This window comes from Oncorhynchus tshawytscha, linkage group LG20, assembly GCF_018296145.1.
Source record: "Oncorhynchus tshawytscha isolate Ot180627B linkage group LG20, Otsh_v2.0, whole genome shotgun sequence".
NCBI lineage: Eukaryota > Metazoa > Chordata > Actinopteri > Salmoniformes > Salmonidae > Oncorhynchus > Oncorhynchus tshawytscha.
In genome coordinates, this window is record NC_056448.1 from 18,728,463 (window position 1) to 18,749,314 (window position 20,852).

The window sequence follows — 20,852 nt, forward strand, 5'->3', positions numbered from 1 at the left end:
ATGGGCTGGAAATAGACATAAAAAGAGGTAACATCCAAAATCCAATTCACATGTCGACTTTATTCATATACAGTCCGTATACTGAGTATAATGAGAACACTCAAAATAATCCAATAATTCAGTGTATGAAATTATAATTCTGAGTCTGTACCAGCATGAGTGTTGTCTAATCTGTTTGTTTATGCTTCATTACTTATCCGAGTTTGGCATCACAAATCTGGCAGCATTGAATATTTCAGGTTTTACTGTAGATTGATGGAGTTTCTAGCTTTGGCAAAATCTGTCCTCAATGTGTTGTGTGTGTGTGTGTGTGTCTGTATATTCCCCATTAGGCGGTGTTTCGTATCTCGGGCGTGAGGTTGATGAGTGAATTACTAGCTTGGGCCAGCTCGCTGATAGAGACCCTCCCTCTCTGTTTGATGAACTGAGCCACAGCGTTTAACTCTTCTGGCGTGATGGAGATAAACTTCCCTCTATCGTCGATCACTCCTGAAGAAAATAATGAGAATAAAGACGGTCAGACAGCAGAGAAGCAAGAGTGCCTGACTGTACTCATTTACTCAGAGAAATTATGTTAATTTTGGCACACACTTTTATTCACTTACCTGTGAGTTCACCATCAGCTAAGAGGTCCTGCAGTCTCGCAATTGCATCCTGTGAGCAAAGATTAGTTATGATGACCAATCTCCCTTCTCTCAACCACCACAAAAAACACTAATATAACCTTGAACCTTGTGGAGACACAATCTGACACACATATTTCAAAATGAGAACAGACCATTGAGTGCAGGAATCATAGTCCTGCACTCATGGCACCCTTTGATAATTTTCCTGCCATCACCTGTGTGCGCATTCCAAAGTGTGACGCCAGGTCTTCCAGCAGTACTACCTTGGAGTCCTGAAGAGATAACCAGAGGAAAAGAGGGTAAAAAACCTATACGTTGTTAACAATAAAATGTCACAATAAGGTGCAGAGCAATCGACTTGCCTGTAGGGGGGCAAGGAGACCCCCTGCTCTGCTAAAACCATTAACAAATTGTGTGCCTTTTTCAAGGGAATGTTGAATAAATGTTAAGTATTTGGTTGTACATCACCTCTTGAACAGCAGTCAGAACTACACATTTCTGATTATTCCATACAAAACAATTGCTGACATTTACTGTAGCTCTATCATCATAATTATTCCGCAAATAGCCTACCTGCATGCTTTTCATCACCAGTAAACATCAATTGATCATGTGATTTCAGATACAGTTGAAGTCGGAAGTTAACATACACTTAGGTTGGAGACAAAACTACTTTTCAACCACTCCATTAATTTCTTGTTAACAAACTATAGTTTTGGCAAGTTGGTTAGGACATCTACTTTGTGCATGACAAGTAATTTTTCCAACAATTGTTTACAGACAGATTATTTCACGGTATCACAATTCCAGTGGGTCAGAAGTTTACATACACTAAGTTGACTGTGCCTTTAAACAGCATGGAAAATTCCAGAAAATGATGTCATGGCTTTAGAAGCTTCTGATAGGCTAATTGACATCATTTGAGTCAATTAGAGGTGTACCTGTGGATGTATTTCAAGGTCTACCTTCAAACTCAATGCCTCTTTGCTTGACATCATGGGAAAAGCAAAAGAAAGCCAAGACCTAAGAAAAATTGTAGACCTCCACAAGTCTGGTTCATCCTTTGGAGAAATTTCCAAACGCCTGACGGTACCACGTCCAGCTGTACAAACAATAGTACACAAATAAACACCATGGGACAGCACAGCCATCATACCGCTCAGGATGGAGACGCGTTCTGTCTCCTAGAGATGAACATACTTTGCTGCGAAAAGTGCAAATCAATCCCAGAACAACAGCAAAGAACCTTGTAAAGATGCTGGAGGAAACAGGTACAAAAGCCTCTATATCCACAGTAAAATGAGTCCCATATCAACATAACCTGAAAGGCTGCTCAGGCAAGGAAGAAGCCACTGCTCCAAAACCGCCATAAAAAAGCCAGACTACGGGTTTGCAGCTGCACATAGGAACAAAGATCATACTTTTTGGATAATGTCCTCTGGTCTGATGAAACAAACAAAAATAACTGTTTGGCTATAATGACCATCGTTATGTTTGGAGGGAAAAGGGGGATGCTTGCAAGCCAAAGAACATCATCCTAACCATGAACCACAGGGCTGGCAGCATCATGTTGTGGGGGTGCTTTGCTGCAGGAGGGACTGGTGCACTTCACAAAATAGATGGCATCATGAGGGAGGAAAATTATGTGGATAGATTGAAGCAACAGCTCAAGACATCAGTCAGGAAGTTAAAGCTTGGTCGCAAATGGGTCTTCAAAATGGACAATGCCCCAAGCATACTTCCAAAGTTGTGGCAAAATGGCTTAAGGACAACAAAGTCAAGGTATTGGAGTGGCCATAAAAAAGCAATCACCTTAATCTTATAGAAATGTTGTGGGCAGAACTGAAAAGGCGTGTGCGAGCAAGGAGGCCTACAAACCTGGGGTCAAAAGGAATGGGTCAAAATTCACCCAACTTACTGTGGGAAGCTTGTAGAAGGCTACAATTTAAAGGCAATGCTACCAAATACTAATTGAGTGTATGTAAACTTCTGACCCACTGGGAATGTGATGAAAGAAATAAAAGCTGAAATAAATCACTTTACTATTATTCTGACATTTCACATTCTTAAAATACAGTGGTGATCTAACTGACCTAAAACAGAGAACTTGTACTAGGATTAAATGTCAGGGATTGTGAAAAATTAAGTTTAAATGTATTTGGCCAAGATGTATGTAAACTTCTGTCTTCAACTGTACATGACGATATCGTGAGGCTCTCTCTTAATATTGGCTACAATTAAGTTGACATTTGGGTGATCTAAAATACAAGTGAAGTTAACTATACCTCATAGTGTGAGTGGTTTAGGATAATTTCCCATCCTTTGTGGCCCTGCATGTCAAGAAGGGCTCGACTGCCGATGTACTGTTAGCTGATCATGTTTACGCATATTGTGTTGCAGCCATGCTGTGTTGTCTTCGGTCTCTCTTTATGTAGATTTATGGTGTCTCTTGTGATGCATGTTTGGTCCTACATTTTTAATCCCAGCCCAGGTCCCCGTAGGAGGCCTTTTTACTCTTGTTAAATAAGAATTTGTGCTCAATTTACTTGACTAGTTAAATAAAAAATGCAATAAAATTCAAAAACAAATATTACATTGCCATCTACCGGTAGAAATGTAGCAAAGTTGGCAAAACATAAACTATTCATACCTCTTGACTTATTCCACATTTTGTTGTGTTAGAGCCTGAATTCAAAATTTATTATAGTTTCTTTCCTCACCCATCTACACACAATATCCCATAATGACAAAGTAAAAACACGTTTTTAGAAATCTATAGAAAATAAAATACAGAAATATCTCATTTACATAACTATTCACACCCCTGAGTCAATACTTTGTAGAAGCACCAATTACAGCTTTGAGTCATCTTTGGTAGGCATGTATCAGCTTTGCACATCTGGATTTGGGAATTTTCTCCCATTCTTCCTCAAGGATTTTTTTCAAGCTCTGTCAAGTTGGATGGAGAGTGGCGGTGAATAGCAATCTTCAAGACTTTCCAGATTTTAAATGAGATTCAAGACTGGGCCACTCAAGAACATTTCACATTCTTGTTCTGAAGCCATTCCAGTGTTGCTTTGGCTGTATGCTTGGGGTCATTGTCTTATTGGAATGGAAATCTTTGCCCCAGTCTAAGGTCGTTTGCACGCTGGGGGAGGTTCTCATTACGGATTTGGCTCCATTCATTGTTCTCTCTATCCTTACCAGTCTCCCAGTCCCTGTAGCTGAAAACCATCCCATAGCATGATGCTGCTGCCACCACCATGCTTCATGGTAGGGATGGTGTTAACCAGGCACAGCTCACACCCGTCTTTCTCCACACACAGTGTTTTGCATTCAGGACGAATAGTTCAATTTGAATTATCAGTCTACATCCAGGCGTGATGTCATGTGCTTTTTATCTCAGGAGTGGCTTCTGTTGGGCCACTCACCCATAATGCACAGATTGGTGAAGTACTGTAAAGACTTGTCCTTCTGGCAGGTTCTACCATCTCAGCCAAGGAACTCTGTAGTTCTGTCAGAGTGATCATTGGGTTATTGGTCACCTCCCTGACCAAGGTCCTTCTTACCCGGTTGCTCAGTTTGGTCGGACGGCCAGCTCTAGGCAGAGTCTGGGTAGTTCCATATTTTGTCAATTTTCCAACGACTTAGATCAATGTGCTCTTGGAAACATTCAACACTCTAGTAATAGTTGTATACCCTTCCCCAGATACATGCCGCATTACAATTCTCTGAGTTCTATGAACAGTTCCTTGGATTTCATGGTATAGTTTCTGCTCTGGCATGCCTGTCAATTGTGGAACCTTACATTACCAGTCAAAAGTTTGGACACACCTACTCATTCTAGGGTTTTTCATTATTTTCACAATTTTCTACATTGTAGAATAATTCTGAAGACATCAAAACTATGAAATAACACATATGGAATTATGTAGTAACCAAAAAAATCTACAGTGCCTTGCGAAAGTATACGGCCCCCTTGAACTTTGCGACCTTCTGCCACATTTCAGGCTTCAAACAAAGATATAAAACTGTATTTTTTTGTGAAGAATCAACAACAAGTGGGACACAATCATGAAGTGGAACGACATTTATTGGATATTTCAAACTTTAACAAATCAAAAACTGAAAATTTGGGCGTGTAAAATTATTCAGCCACTTTACTTTCAGTGCAGCAAACTCTCTCCAGAAGTTCAGTGAGGAACTCTGAATGATCCAATGTTGATCTAAATGACTAATGATGATAAATACAATCCACCTGTGTGTAATCAAGTCTCCGTATAAATGCACCTGCACTGTGATAGTCTCAGAGGTCTGTTAAAAGCGCAGAGAGCATCATGAAGAACAAGGAACACACCAGGCAGGTCCGAGATACTGTTGTGAAGAAGTTTAAAGCCGGATTTGGATACAAAAAGATTTCCCAAGCTTTAAACATCCCAAGGAGCACTGTGCAAGCGATAATATTGAAATGGAAGGGGTATCAGACCACTGCAAATCTACCAAGACCTGGCCGTCCCTCTAAACTTTCAGCTCATACAAGGAGAAGACTGATCAGAGATGCAGCCAAGAGGCCCATGATCACTCTGGATGAACTGCAGAGATCTACAGCTGAGGTGGGAGACTCTGTCCATAGGACAACAATCAGTCGTGTATTGCACAAATCTGGCCTTTATGGAAGAGTGGCAAGAAGAAAGCCATTTCTTAAAGATATCCATAAAAAGTGTCGTTTAAAGTTTGCCACAAGCCACCTGAGAGACACACCAAATGTGGAAGAAGGTGCTCTGGTCAGATAAAACCAAAATTGAACTTTTTGGCAACAATGCAAAACTTATGTTTGGCAAAAGAACACAGCTCATCACCTTGGTCAGACATGGTGGTGGCAGCATCATGGTTTGGGCCTTCTTTTCTTCAGCAGGGACAGTGAAGATGGTTAAAATTGATGGGAAGATGGATGGAGCCAAATACAGGACCATTCTGGAAGGAAACCTGATGGAGTCTGCAAAAGACCTGGGACGGAGATTTGTCTTCCAACAAGACAATGATGCAAAACATAAAGCAAAATCTACAATGGAATGGTTCAAAAATAAACATATCCAGGTGTTAGAATGGCCAAGTCAAAGTCCAGACCTGAATCCAATCGAGAATCTGTGGAAAAAACTGAACTGCTGTTCACAAATGCTCTCCATCCAACCTCACTGAGCTCGAGCTGTTTTGCAAGGAGGAATGGGAAAAATTTCAGTCTCTCGATGTGCAAAACTGATAGAGACATACCCCAAGCGACTTACAGCTGTAATCGTAGCAAAAGGTGGCGCTACAAAGTATTAACTTAAGGGGGCTGAATCATTTTGCACGCCCAATTTTTCAGTTTTTGATTTGTTAAAAAAGTTTGAAATATCCAATAAATGTCGTTCCACTTCATGATTGTATCCCACTTGTTAAAATACAGTTTTATATCTTTATGTTTGAAGCCTGAAATGTGGCAAAAGGTCGCAAAGTTCAAGGGGGCCGAATACTTTCGCAAGGCACTGTAAATATATTTTATATTTGAGATTCTTGAAAGTAGTCCCCCTTTGCTTTGATGACAGCTTTGCACTCTTGGCATTCTCTCAACCAGCTTCATGAGGTAGTCACCTGGAATGCATTTCAATTAACAGGTGTGCCTTGTTAAGTTAATTTGTGGAATTTCTTCCCTTAATGCGTTTGAGACGATCAGATGTGTTGTGACAAGGTAGGGGTGGTATACAGAAGAAAGCCCTATTTGGTAAAATACCAAGTCCATATTACGGCAAGAAAAGCTCATAAGCAGAGAAACGACAGTCATTACTTTAAGAAATGAATGCCAGTCAATCCGGAATATTTCAAGAACTTTGAACGTTTCAAGTGCAGTCACAAAAACCAAGCGCTATGATGAAACTGGCCCTCATGAGGACCTCCACAGGAAATTAAGACCCAGAGTTACCTCTGCTGCAGAGGATAAGTTCATTAGAGTTACCAGCCTCAGAAATAGGCAATTAACTGCACCTCAGACTGCAGCCCAACTAAATGCTTTAGAGTTCAAGTAACAGACACATCAACTATTCAGAGGAGACTGCGTGAATCATGCCTTCACAATTTCTACAAAGAAACGACTAAATGACACCAATAAGAAGAGACTTGCTAGGGCCAAGAAACATGAGCAATTGACATTAGACTGGTGGAAATCTGTCCTTTGGTCTGAGTCGTCCAAATTTAAGATTTTTGGTTCCAACCACCGTGTCTGAGACACAGATTTGTTGAACGGATAATCTCTGTATGTGTGGTTCCCACCGTGAAGCATGGAGGAGGTGTGATGGTGTGGGGTGCTTTGCTGGTGACACTGTCAGGGATTTATTTAAAATTCCAGGCACACTTAACCAGGATGGCTACCACAGCATTCTGGTTTGCGCTTAGTGGGACTATCATTTGTTTTTAAACAGGACAATGACCAAACACACCTCCAGGCTGTGTAAGGGCTGTTTGACCAAGGAGGAGAGCGATGGAGTGCTGCATCAGATGACCTGGCCTCCACAATCATCTGACCTCAACCCAATTGAGACGGTTTGGGTTGAGTTGGACCGCAGCGTGAAGGAAAAGCAGCCAACGAGTGCTCAGCACACGTGGGAACTCCTTCAAGACTGTTGGAAAAGCATTCCAGGTGACAACCTCCTGAAGATGATTGAGAGAATACCAAAAGTGTGCAAAGCTGTCATCAAGGCAAAGGGTGCCTACTTTTAAGAACATAAAATATATTGTGATTTGTTTAACCCTTTGATTACTACATGATTCCACATGTTATTTCATAGTTTTGATGTCTTCACTATTTTTCTACAATGTAGAAATTAGTCAAAATAATGAAAAACCCTTGAATGAGTAGGTGTGTCCAAACCTTTGTTTGACTGGTACTGTATATAGACAGGTGTTTCTTTCTAAATCATGTCCAAACAATTTAATTGGCCACAGGTGGACTCCAATCAAGTTGTAGTCACATCAAGGACGATCAAAGGAAATTGGATGCACCTGAACTCCATTTGTAGTGTCAAAGCAAAGGGGTGTAAATAGTTACGTAAATTAGATATTTCATTTTCAATAAATCTGCAAACATTTCTAAAAACTTTTCACTTTTTCATTATGAGATTGTGTGTGTAGATGGGTGAGGATTAAAATATATTTAATCAATTTTGAATTCAGGCTGTAAGAACAAAATGTGGACTAAGGGGTATGAATACTTTGAATTTATCTTTTTTTATTTAACTAGGCAAGTCAGTTAAGAACAAATTCTTATTTACAATGACAGCCTAGGAACAGTGGGGTGCCTTGTTCAGGGGCAGAACAGCTTTTTACCTTGTCAGCTCGGGGATTCAATCTAGCAACTGGCCCAATGCTCTAACCACTAGGCTACCTGCCGCCCCATGAATGCACTGTAGTGGTAATGTATTTTTTTCTCCAACCAACGTAGGCCTACCTAATTAAGTTAACACTATTCCCTTTTCAACATTGTTTTTAAGAGTGTTTAATCACAATTGCTGTGGACAGACATGATAGGCTACATTGATTAATGGATGATGTCAAATTGGCTACCTAGCTAATAACAGATCATGTCAATATGGTTAGTTAACATTCAGGGGATAAACTAGATGGCTTTATCCAGTGTTTGATTTGCTTGCCATCTAGTGGTGATGACATAAGTCCAATAAAGTTACAAATAAAAAAATAAAAAATGGTTAGGCTATCCTCACGCTTCTGAAATGACATGATCAATTGATCATGAAGAGCATGCAGTTAATTGCTATAGCCTATAACTATGATAGAGCTAAATGTGGAATAATCAGAACTGTGGTAGGTCTGACTATTCTCTTCAAGAGGTTATGATGTGAAAACCAAATAGTTAACATTTATTTAACATTCCCTTGAAAACAGCACATTGTTGTTAAAGGTTTTAGCGGAGCTGGGGGTCTCCATGCCCTGACGAATTGAGGCTGTTCTGTGGGAAAAAGGTGGTGCAACTCAATATTAGGAAGGTTTTCCTAAAGTTTTGTACACAGTGTATATGGTACTGGTTAGGTTCCTGCTCATACCTTGATGTACTGGATGAACTCTTGTAGAAGGTTGCGTGACTATAAAAAAAGAACAAACATTTACATAAAATAGGGATTTCATGCCAGGAATCCAGGTTACCGAGATTTACCGCCCAAAACGACTCCCTTTTCCCGGGATAAATAACTACGAGAAACCGGTAAAGTATTTACATGAACAACGGTGTGAAATGGAACTGTTAAATTACATGCAATGTCTAAATGTGGCTTCTCTACAGCCTCTGCATGATGAATCAACCTTCAGGGTGGGGACAGACAGCCCATCTCAGTATGGAGTGCAGTTCACAATGCATGGAGACCTATCATCTCATGGTAACAAAATATTTTTATTTTGACAGGTAGGTCTACATTTGCTGCAGCATAACCTACACTACAGTAATATAAAAAGACAGAATGCTTGTCTAATTTACCCAACTCCATCTGGCTTTCGGGGGTGACCTTGTTTTTTAATTATAACGATTTTTCTATTATTGCAGCTGCTGAGTTTTGAAACAGCCTATCAGTCAAATATCATTACTTTAAAATCAGTGCACCCGGAGGCACTCTCTAGCAGTCTCTCCCAACGCCATTGAAATTTTATCCAAACTAGATAATCCTGTTCTAAATTGATATAGATAGATAGATAGATAGATAGATAGATAGATAGATAGATAGATAGATATATATACATAAAATTGATGTCATAGCCTACCTATTTTTCAGGTAATACTGGCTTCTCCTTAAAAAAAATGCTCCTTAGCTCTTGGGAGTCCCATGCAGGAAAAGCTAGACTAGAATAGCTTGCTAAGGCAGCTTATGGTTGAGAAATTAACAGTAAATTGTCTGCCAACAGCTCTGGTGGACATTCCTGCAGTCAGCATACCAACTACACGCTCCCTTGAAATGTTATAGTGGTCTTTTATTGTCATCAGCTCAAGGTGCACCTGTGTAATGATCATGCTGTTTAATCAGCTTCTTCATATACCACACCTGTCAGGTAAATGGATTATCTTGGCAAAAGAGAAATGCTCACTAACAGGGATGTAAACAAATTTGTGGACACACGGCACAACACTTTAGAGAAAAGCTTTTTGTGCGTATGGAAAATGTATGGGATCTTTTATTTCAGCTCATGAAAACAACACTTTACATGTTGCGTTTATATTTTTGTTCTCTCTCTCTCTCTCTCTCCTTCCTTCCTTTCTTCCTCCCTCACTCCCTCCCTCCCTGGGCCAACAAAAGGGGGACAGTGGGCCGCCAGTTGCCCAGCCCCAATCTAGCCGCCAGTTGCCCAGCCCCAATCTACTTGATAAAAACGGGTTCATGTCGACAGCCACCTAAACCGAACTATGTGAATACACTAGTAAACTACCTCTTCCTCTGTGACATCATCAGCTTCACCCTGCTCCTCGACGACAAAGGACTGTTTGAGCCTTAGGTACTCCTCTTCCTCCTCCTTCTCCTGCTCCTCTTTGGCCCGCCGCTCCTCTTCCTCCTAAACAGAAAATAATAATAGGAGAAAGAAGGAATGAGTGCAAGAATGGGAATAATAAGTGATGTGTCTACCTGCATCTGTGTTCAAAAGAGTGAAATAGTGTGTGTTTATTACCTCTTTCTGCTCCTGTTGTCTCTCTTTCTCATCCTCCTTGCTTCTCTCCTGCTCTCGGAGCTCCTGCATTTTCTTCCTTTCCTCTCTCTCTGCCAGCTCCGCCTGAGGAACACAGCATCAAACCAAGTCGCCAAGAAGAACACTTGCAAACATAAAATACAATGATTTGAAAACGCAGGGTGGGTCAAAGCAATATGGTGGATGCCCTTCACCTGCCTGGTTCTATCACAGCATTGCAGCTGAGAGAAGAAGCAGTGCTGCTGAAGGGAGAACGCCATTTGAGGGGAGAAAGCCATTGTAGACTATTGACTAGGGCAATATTATTGTGAGGCAATATTTTTGTTCATGGCAAACAGGAAAACAAGAAGCAGATTGGTCCTTTTTGGTCCTTTAAAAAAACTGCTGTATGTAAAATCAAATCAAATTCAAATCAAATTTATTTATAAAGCCCTTCAGCTGATGTCACAAAGTGCTGTACAGAAACCCTGCCTAAAACTCCAAACAGCAAGCAATGCAGGTGTAGAAGCACGATGGCGAGGAAAAACTCCCTAGAAAGGCCAGAACCTAGAAAGAAACCTAGAGAGGAACCAGGCTATGAAGGGTGGCCAGTCCTCTTCTGGCTGTGCCAGGTGGAGATTATAACAGAACATGGCCAAGATGTTCATAGATGACCAGCAGGGTAAAATATTGTGTGCTATAGCTGGAAAATAAATGTGACACTGGATGACAACATAATTATGTTTGTTTCCAACATTAGGGCTGTTTTCCTAAAGAAGTTAAATCCGCTTTATGTTTTGTTTCCTTGCCGCGATACTAACAAGTATTGTGATACTGGTATCGTCCCGGCCCTACTGTTGATTGACATGCTACTGATAACATATAATGGACAATCTCCAATGGAGAACTGTTCTCCAGCTGTTCCAGAGAGTGGTAATACCTCTCTCTGAGCCCGTTTGGCTTGTTTCTCCTCCAGTTTCCTCTGCTTCTTGGCTCCAAGCTTCCCTGTGGCCTGGAACTGCTGTTCCTCCTCTTCTTCCTGCTCCTCCACAGCCACTTCTTCTACAGGGCTGTCCTCTGAAGGAGCATTCACACATTTGTGAAACTTCATTTTCACAGTAGAAACACATGTGATACATGTGTGTGTGTGTGTGTGTCAGATGTGTTACCGTTGTCCGATGCGTCCCTCTGGGCTCGCCTCTGGGCCATTACCCTGCTGTTGAGATTTCTACGGCGCCGGGGCATGCCCACCCCACGCTCCTCGGCCACCTGCGGGCGAGGAGCTGCCACCCGAGCCAACACATCCTGCCTCTGTTCACGATCAGCTGGAGAGAGGGGGGGTTCAATTACAGATTATCGGGTCAATTTAGGCCCAAAACGAGTGCACATATGGGAGCACAGATAATGGGAGCAGATAATGGGAGCACAGAGACTCGATTACGTTTACTAGCAGAATGTAGAGGAAGATAATAGGGGAGGGAGACTTAAGTATAGCAAGAGAAATAACGTAAATAAACTTGTAGCTGACTAAAGAACATGTTGACAACAGTAGCTAGCTAGCTACCTAGCTAGCTAACATTAGCTAGCTACATTGAGAACTGACAGGTCATGACGAGCAAGTGACAGGGAAAAAAAATAAACACCCAAACAACCTCTACTTTTAACTTATAAATAGCTAGTGTTAAACACGAATAGCAACGCGATTGCTAACGTTAGCTGTTTAAGTATTGGTGTCGTTATCCAAAAGCTTGGTAGCTACAGTTAACTCCTTACCTTCCTCTGTTTTTCCTCGTACCTTCACAGCAAAAACGATCAACACAATAAGGATTGCTGCAGCAATCAAATACACCACAATGTCCATTGCAAATTTAAAATGGCTATTTCAGAATCTATGATTTCACATTTCAAACTCTCTTCTCCACCATGACAGACACGTATGTTGTGTTGTGCTTCAGCCACCCATGTCACGTGATATTCTTCTTCTTTAAGTTTTGATTGGCGAATCGCAACCAACTAATAAGTGCATATACCGCCATCTACTGTGCTGGAGTGTGAGGCCGGTCACGACCTACCGAAAACACCATATTCTCTTAATTAACTAACCCCGAATTTCGAAGAAAATAAATATTTCCCTAACAAACCTCTCTACTCCCATCACCCCCACCCAAAATATCACCCACTCCACATTCAAGTCCAACCTCTCTGACCCTGTCAAACAACCTCTCATTCTACATCATACATTTCACAAAGTAATAATACATGTTCAAATGTTTCCTCTACCATTACAGCCATTGCACATTCCAGTACCATGTTTCCCTATCAATTTCAAAGACAAATTATGCCCTAATCTCATCCAACACAACATAACGTCCTCCCTTCTATTCCCATTATATGACACTACCTCCCGTACAGATTTCCGTGTACTATAAACATTTCTGCCATCACTACTTTCACCCCATTGTCTCTACCAGCAATCTAACCCATTTTTCAGAATAAATGTTTTAATTTCCCCTCTTCCCAACTGCACCTGTATATCCACAATATTTTTTTCAATGCTTTTTTGCTATTATGAGCAGGAATCCAACAGAACTGAATTTCAATTACCATTCTTTTGTAATCCAGCAACAGCATAAATATTTCTAACCATAAAGCCTCACGTTCTGACTTTCCAGATTTTAAACTACACAAAACTAATACAGAGTCCGAACATATTACTACTCTTCTTGGTTGCACCTCCTATGTCCATTGCAATCCAACAATTATCGCAACCACTTCATTGAATATACTGATACATCATTTGTTAGTCTCTTGCATATATTAACATCGAACTCAAGAATAAATACACCTTCTCCTGTTTTCCCATTCATAGGATCCTTTGAACCATCTGTATACACTGCAAGGCAAGAACAAAACTGAGTACTAATATACTGATCCACTATTGTTTCTACATTAGCTTCTTCACACCACTGTTTATTTTCTTCCATCAGGCTATGATCAACATGTGGCCTTATATAAAACCATGGTGTCACATTTCCTATTGCCACAGATGGCACTATAACAAGGTCCCTGAGTCCATATTTATCAACCCTTTTCCCAATCTCTGGACCAAAACCCCTATTTTGATGTCGTTCATAGTCCCAGCAGTTTTCTAATACCGTCAGTGTTGGATGATCTACCGTACTACCATTCAGTCTTGCCCAGTAATGCCAGGCCTAGATGAACTCATCTAAGGGATTGTGGCATTTCTGCAGAATCTACCTGTAAAGCCTCAACAGGTGTAGTTTTAAATGCACCATCGCACATCTTGAGTGCCCTCGCTTGCATTCTATCAAGGCGCAACATCGATGTAAAAGCCGCAGAACCATATGCAAAGTACCCATGTCACGTGATCAACTAGCGTTGTCTCATTATTTAAATGTCAAATCATAGAGCGTGAAATACCAGAACCGTCTGGCTAGACAAATTCATAGCATAAAGACGGCAAGGCGCTACAGAGGGTGGTGACTACAGCTCAGTATATCACGGGGCCGAGCTCCCTGCCATTCAGGCAGTGGTGTGTATTCATGGATACTAAGGGAAGCCAGACTTTCTCTAAAAATTGATCAAGAAAGAAATATAAAAACATAAAATAAAGTATATTTTGTCTCTCTGTGTTTCATAATTGTCCTTCAATTTGAAAGAGGCATTTTGAAAGAAACATCACCCCCTGTCTCTGTATGTGTTGGCCATCTATCTGATGCTGTCTGGTCCAAAGGACATTGTTTCCGCCCGTAGCATTGAATGCAAGAGAAGCCAGGGGGCATTTTGGCCTCCCTTGATAAAAAAGTATAACATAATAGCCAATCAGCATTGAGCTAAACTGAGTGAGCTCAAATGTGAATGGTCCTGCCACACCAAAAGAAAATGTAATGGGAAGTCAATTTGGACTTGGAGTCAATCTAATAAAATTGCATTGAGAGCATGTGTAATTGACAGAAACAACTTGAATTGTTGCATCTGGTTGTGTTGTTGAATTCCAGTGGCTAGCCAGCTAGCTAAAATTGTCCCTTTCCTAAATTATCCATGAATGGAGCTAGGGATTTGGACATGTGGTTTTACTTAATTCTCCGTACTGGCCAATGATTATAACGACGATTCTGATCCAACCATTATTTCATACATTGTGCCTCTGGCCTGAGTGGATGGAAGTTAAATATGTTGCTACAGTAGATGTAGAAGGCTAATGTTAACTAACGTTGCCTATGATCATCACTCAATGCCTAGGTTTACCTCCACTGTATTCACATTCTACCATACCTTTGTCTGTACATTATACCTTGAAGCTATTTTATCGCCCCCAGAAACCTCCTTTTACTCTCTGTTCCGGATGTCCTAGACAACCAATTCTCATAGCTTTTAGCAGCCGTACCCTTATCCTACTCCTACTCTGTTCCTCTGGTGATGTAGTGGTGAATCCAGGCCCTGCATTGCCTAGCTCCAATCCTATTCCCCAGGCGCTCTCTTTCGATGACTTCTGTAACCGTAATATCCTTGATTTCATGCATGTTAACATTAGAAGCCTCCTCCCTAAGTTTGTTTTATTCACTGCTTTAGCACACTCTGCCAACCCGGATGCCCTAGCCGTGTCTGAATCCTGGCTTAGGAAGACCACCAAAAACTCTGAAATCTCCATCCCTAACGACAACATTTTCAGACAAGATTGAACGGCCAAAAGGGGTGGTGTTGCAATCTACTGCAGAGATAGCCTGCAGAGTTCTGTCCTATTATCCAGGTCTGTACCCAAACAATTTGAACTTACTTTTAAAAATCCAACTCTCTAAAAACAAGTCTCTCACCGTTGCCACCTGCTATAGACCACCCTCGGCCCCCAGCTGTGCTCTGGACACCATATGTGAACTGATTGCCCTACATCTATCTTCAGAGCTCTTGCTGCTAGGTGACCTAAACTGGAACATGCTTAACACCCCAGCCATCCTACAATCTAAGCTTGATATCCTCAATCTCACACAAATGATCAATGAACCTACCAGGTACCACCCCAAAGCCGTAAACACGGGCACCCTCATAGATATCATCCTAACCAACTTGCCCTCTAAATACACCTCTGCTGTTTTCAACCAAGATCTCAGCGATCACTGCCTCATTGCCTGCAACCGTAATGGGTCAGCAGTTAAGCGACCTACACTCATCACTGTCAAACGCTCCCTGAAACACTTCAGCAAGCAGGCCTTTCTAATCGACCTGGCCCGGGTATCCTGGAAGGATATTGACCTCATCCCGTCAGTAGAGGATGCCTGGTTATTTTTTTAAATGCCTTCCTCACCATCTTAAATAAGCATGCCCCATTCAAGAAATATAGAACCAGGAACAGATATAGCCCTTGGTTCTCTCCAGACCTGACTGCCCTTAACCAACACAAAACATCCTATGGCGTTCTGCATTAGCATCGAACAGCCCCCGTGATATGCAACTTTTCAGGGAAGTTAGAAACCAATATACACAGGCAGTTAGAAAAGCCAAGGCAAGGTTTTTCAAACAGAAATTTGCTTCCTGCAACACTAACTCAAAAGAGTTCTGGGACACTGTAAAGTCCATGGAGAATAAGAACACCTCCTCCCAGCTGCCCACTGCACTGAGGATAGGAAACTCTGTCACCACCGATAAATCCACTATAATTGAGAATTTCAATAAGCATTTTTCTACGGCTGTCCATGCTTTACACCTGGCTACCCCTACTCCGGTCAACAGCACTGTACCCCTCACAGCAACTCGCGCAAGCCTTCCCCATTTCTCCTTCTCCCAAATCCAGTCAGCTGATATTCTGAAAGAGCTGCAAAATCTGGACCCCTACAAAACAGCCGGGCTAGACAATCTGGACCCTTTCTTTCTAAAATCATCTGCTGAAATTGTTGCAACCCCTATTAATAGCCTGTTCAACCTCTCTTTCGTGTCGTCTGAGATTCCCAAAGATTGGAAAGCAGCTGCGGTCATCCCCGTCTTCAAAGGGGGGACACTCTTGACCCAAACTGCTGCAGACCTATATCTATCCTACCCTGTCTTTCTAAGGTCTTCGAAAGTCAAGTCAACAAACAGATTACAGACCATTTCGATTCCCACTGCACCTTCTCTGCTATGCAATCTGGTTTCAGAGCTGGTCATGGGTGCAACTCAGCCACGCTCAAGATCCTAAACAATATCTTAACCGCCATCGATAAGAAACAATATTGTGCAGCCGTATTCATTGACCTGGCCAAGGCTTTCGACTCTGTCAATCACCTCATCGGCAGACTCGATAGCCTTGGTTTCTTGCCTCGCCTGGTTCACCAACTACTTCTCTGTGAAATGTCCTTGAGTGGCCCAGCCAAAGCCCAGTCTTGAATCTCATTTAAAATGTGTGGAAAGTCTTGAAGATTGCTATTCACCGCCACTCTCCATCTAACTTGAAAAAATCTGCGAGGAAGAACGGGAGAAAATACTTATGTAAATGAGATATTTCTGTATTTTATTTTCTATAGATTTCTAAAAACATGTTTTTACTTTGTCATTATGGGATATTGTGTGTAGATGGGTGAGGAAAGAATCTATAATCAATTCTGAATTCAGGCTCTAACACAACAAAATGTGGAATAATCAAGAGGTATGAATAGTTTCTGTTTAGCCAACTGTGCAACATTTCTACCGGTAGATTGCAATGTAATATTTGTATTTGAATTTTATTGCCTTTTTTATTTAACTAGTCAAGTCAAATAAGAACAAATTCGTATTTACCAAGAGTCAAAAGGCTCTGGGCTGGGATTTAAAATGTAGGACCAAACACACATCACAATAGACACCACAAACCTACATAAAGAGAGACCTAAGACAACAACTCAGCATGGTTGCAACACATGACAACACAGCATGGTAGCAACACAATTTGAGTAAACATGATCAGCTAACAGTACATCGGCAGTTGTGCCCTTCTTGACATGCAGACCCCACAAAGGATGGGAAATTATCCTAAACCACTCACACTATGAGGTATAGTTAACTTCACTTGTATTTTAGATCACCCAAATGTCAACTTAGTGGTAGGCAATATTAAGAGAGATCGTGAGGTTATCGCCATGTACAGTTCAAGTCAGAAGTTTACATACATCTTAGCCAAATACATTTAAACTCAGTTTTTCACAATTCCTGACATTTAATCCTTGTACAAATTTCCTGTCTCAGGTCAGTTAGGATCTCCACTTTATTTTAAGAATGTGAAATGTCTGAATAATAGTAGAGAGAATGATTTATTTCAGCTTTTATTTCTTTCATCACTTGCCAAAACTGCAGTTTGTTAACAAGACATTTGTGGAGTGGTTGAAAAATGAGTTTTAATGACTCCAACCTAAGTGTTTGTAAACTTCCGACTTCAACTGTATATAACATTCTATTGGTTGCAAGAATTTTGCATAATCATTTAAATAGCAAAAATCCATTGGAATGTGCCATGGAATTGGTACATCGAAAATCTCTTCCCAACTATTTTGCAATCTACATGGCACAGCTGTCAATTTCTTGGTCCTTAAATGGAATTGGGATAGTTTTTTATTTATTACAATTGTCTTTGGCCAATGTTGGTCTTTAATGCATATCTTTACTTTCTCACCCTTCCACTTGCCTTTTCCATTTTTGCAGTAATGCTTGAATTAGGTATTGGTTGTAATTTTGAGTAGAGCAGACATTTCCATATATTTTTGTTAGCTGCATGTGTGACATAGCTCCGCCAGTTATATTAATGATATAATTTACAAAGATTAGACCATTTATTTTATTTTTCTATATATTTATATACATTTTTTTTTTAAGGCCATGTTCTGTCTTTTCTGGTGTATTAAACTGAAATTGCAACCAACTTTACATGGCTTGTTTTTAAAAAAGTGATATTTTGGAGATTATTTCATTTTCAAATAACCGAAAGTGAGAGGTTGTAATCTGAATAAAGGGAAAAAGGCCATTCTTGAACATGGGGTGAGACATTCTTACTAATCTGCTAGAGAACTACTTCGGATTTAAGTGTAACTTTTGTGTGACTGAAGCCTTTAGTGAGAGATAATGCTTTAATATTTAATCATTTCTGCCCTTCACATTCATATTCATTATATAAATAGGCCCAGTTAATTTTGTCTGGCTTGCCGTTCCAAATCAAATGGAATATTTTTTGCTAATATAATTTATAAAAAACAAGTCGCTAGGTGTAGGCAAGGCCATAAGCTAAGAGGTAAACTGGGATATGACTAAAGAGTCAATCAGGGTGATTTCTTCACCAACAGACAGGTATTTTCCTTTCCAAGGTAGCAAGATATTTTTTTTTTGTTCACTTTCTATTAAAATCGATTGTAGTGAGATCATTTCTTTCTTTTGGGATATGAATACCGAGTATGTCCACTTCCCCGTCAGACAATTTTCCTGGTTAACTATACAGTAATGTAAAAGTTGTATTTTTAGTGATCCAAATCAAATCAAATCAAATTGTATTTGTCACATACACATGGTTAGCAGATGTTGATGTGAGTGTAGCGATATGCTTGTGCTTCTAGTTCTGACAATGCAGTAATAACCAACTAGTAATCTAACCTAACAATTTCACAACAACTACCTTATACACACAAGTGTAAAGGGATGAAGAATATGTACATAAAAATATATGAATGAGTGATAGTACAGAACGGCATAGGCAAGATGCAGTAGATGGTATCGAGTACAGTATATACATATGAGATGAGTAATGTAGGGTATGTAAACATATAAAAGTGGCATTGTTTAAAGTGGCTAGTGATACATGTATTACATAAAGATGACAAGATGCAGTTGATGGTATAGAGTACAGTATATACATATGAGATGAGTAATGTAGGGTATGTAAACATTATATTAAGTGGCATTGTTTAAAGTGGCTAGTGATACATTTTCTGCATCAATTTTTCCATTATTAAAGTGGCTGGAGTTGAGTCAGTATTGTGGCAGCAGCCACTCAATGTTAGTGGTGGGATAGAAGCTGTTGAGATAGAAGCTGTTTTTCAGTCTCTCGGTCCCTGCTTTGATGCACCTGTACTGACCTCACCTTCTTGATGATAGCGGGGTGAACAGGCAGTGGCTCGGGTGGTTGTTGTCCTTGATGATCTTTATGGCCTTCCTGTGACATCGGGTGGTGTAGGTGTCCTGGAGGGCAGGTAGTTTGCCCCCGGTGATGCGTTGTGCAGACCTCACTACCCTCTGGAGAGCCTTACGGTAGTGGGCTGAGCAGTTGCCGTACCAGGCGGTGATACAGCCCGACAGGATGCTCTCGATTGTGCATCTGTAAAAGTTTGTGAGTGCTTTTGGTGACAAGCCAAATTTCTTCAGCCTCCTGAGGTTGAAGAAGCGCTGCTGCGCCTTCTTCACCACGCTGTCTGTGTGGGTGGACCAATTCAGTTTGTCCGTGATGTGTACACCGAGGAACTTAAAACTAACTACCCTCTCTACCACTGTCCCGTCGATGTGGATATGGGGGTGCTCCCTCTGCTGTTTCCTGAAGTCCACGATCATCTCCTTTGTTTTGTTGACGTTGACGTTGATTTTCCTGACACCACACTCCGAGGGCCCTCACCTCCTCCCTGTAGGCCGTCTCGTCGTTGTTGGTAATCAAGCCTACCACTGTAGTGTCGTTGGCAAACTTGATGATTAAGTTGGAGGCTTGCATGGCCATGCAGTCGTGGGTGAACAGGGAGTACAGGAGAGGGCTCAGAACGCACCCTTGTGGGGCCCCAGTGTTGAGGATCAGCGGGGTGGAGATGTTGTTACATACCCTCACCACCTGGGGGCGGCCCGTCAGGAAGTCCAATAACCAGTTGCACAGGGTGGGGTTGAGACCCAGGGTCTCGAGCTTGATGGCGAGTTTGGAGGATACTATGGTGTTAAATGCTGAGCTGTAGTCGATGAACAGCATTCTCACATAGGCATTCCTCTTGTCCAGATGGGTTAGGGCAGTGTGCAGTGTGGTTGCGATTGTGTCGTCTGTGGACCTATTGGGGCGGTAAGCAAATTGGAGTTGGTCTAGGGTGTCAGGTAGGGTGGAGGTGATATGATCCTTGACTAGTCTCTCAAAGCACTTCATGATGATGGAAGTGAGTGCTACGGGGCGGTAGTCGTTTAGCTCAGTTACCTTAGCTTTCTTGGGAACAGGAACAATGGTGGCCCTCTTGAAGCATATGGGAACAGCAGACTGGGATAAGGATTGATTGAATTCTGTATATACTGAGATCATGTGACAGATCATGTGACACTTAGATTGCACACAGGTGGACTTTATTTGACTAATTGTGTGACTTTTGAAGGTAAGTGGTTGCACCAGATCTTATTTAGGGGCTTCGTAGCAAAGGGGGGTGAATACATATGCACGCACCACTTTTCCATTTGTTATTGTTTAGAATTTTTTGAAACAAGTAATTTTTTCATTTCACTTCACCAATTTGGAATATTTTGTGTATGTCCATTACGTGAAATCCAAATAAAAATCTATTT

At 41.1% G+C, this 20,852-nt stretch overlaps 1 protein-coding gene across 1 annotated transcript; it reads right to left on the minus strand.

Moving 5' to 3' along the window:
* Nucleotides 1-40: 40 nt before the first annotated feature.
* Nucleotides 41-12,299, minus strand: LOC112219345 (DDRGK domain-containing protein 1). Its single transcript, XM_024380509.1, has 9 exons — nt 12,096-12,299; nt 11,492-11,647; nt 11,263-11,399; nt 10,326-10,427; nt 10,089-10,211; nt 8,720-8,758; nt 842-898; nt 606-654; nt 41-489 (listed from the first exon to the last, which is right to left on the minus strand). Exons 1-9 carry the CDS (start codon nt 12,181-12,183, stop codon nt 329-331), a joined length of 912 nt encoding a protein of 303 aa, XP_024236277.1. The 5' UTR covers nt 12,184-12,299; the 3' UTR covers nt 41-328.
* Between the last annotated feature and the right edge of the window lie 8,553 nt (nt 12,300-20,852).

Coding starts and splice junctions, on each gene's coding strand:
- LOC112219345 (XM_024380509.1), bottom strand. CDS start 12,183: ATGGACATTGTGGTGTATTTGATTGCTGCAGCAATCCTTATTGTGTTG. Junction 10,212..10,325: donor GACAACAGGAGCAGAAAGAG/GTAATAAACACA, acceptor TTTTCTGTTTAG/GAGGAAGAGGAGCGGCGGGC. Junction 899..8,719: donor AGTTCATCCAGTACATCAAG/GTATGAGCAGGA, acceptor TTATCTCTTCAG/GACTCCAAGGTAGTACTGCT.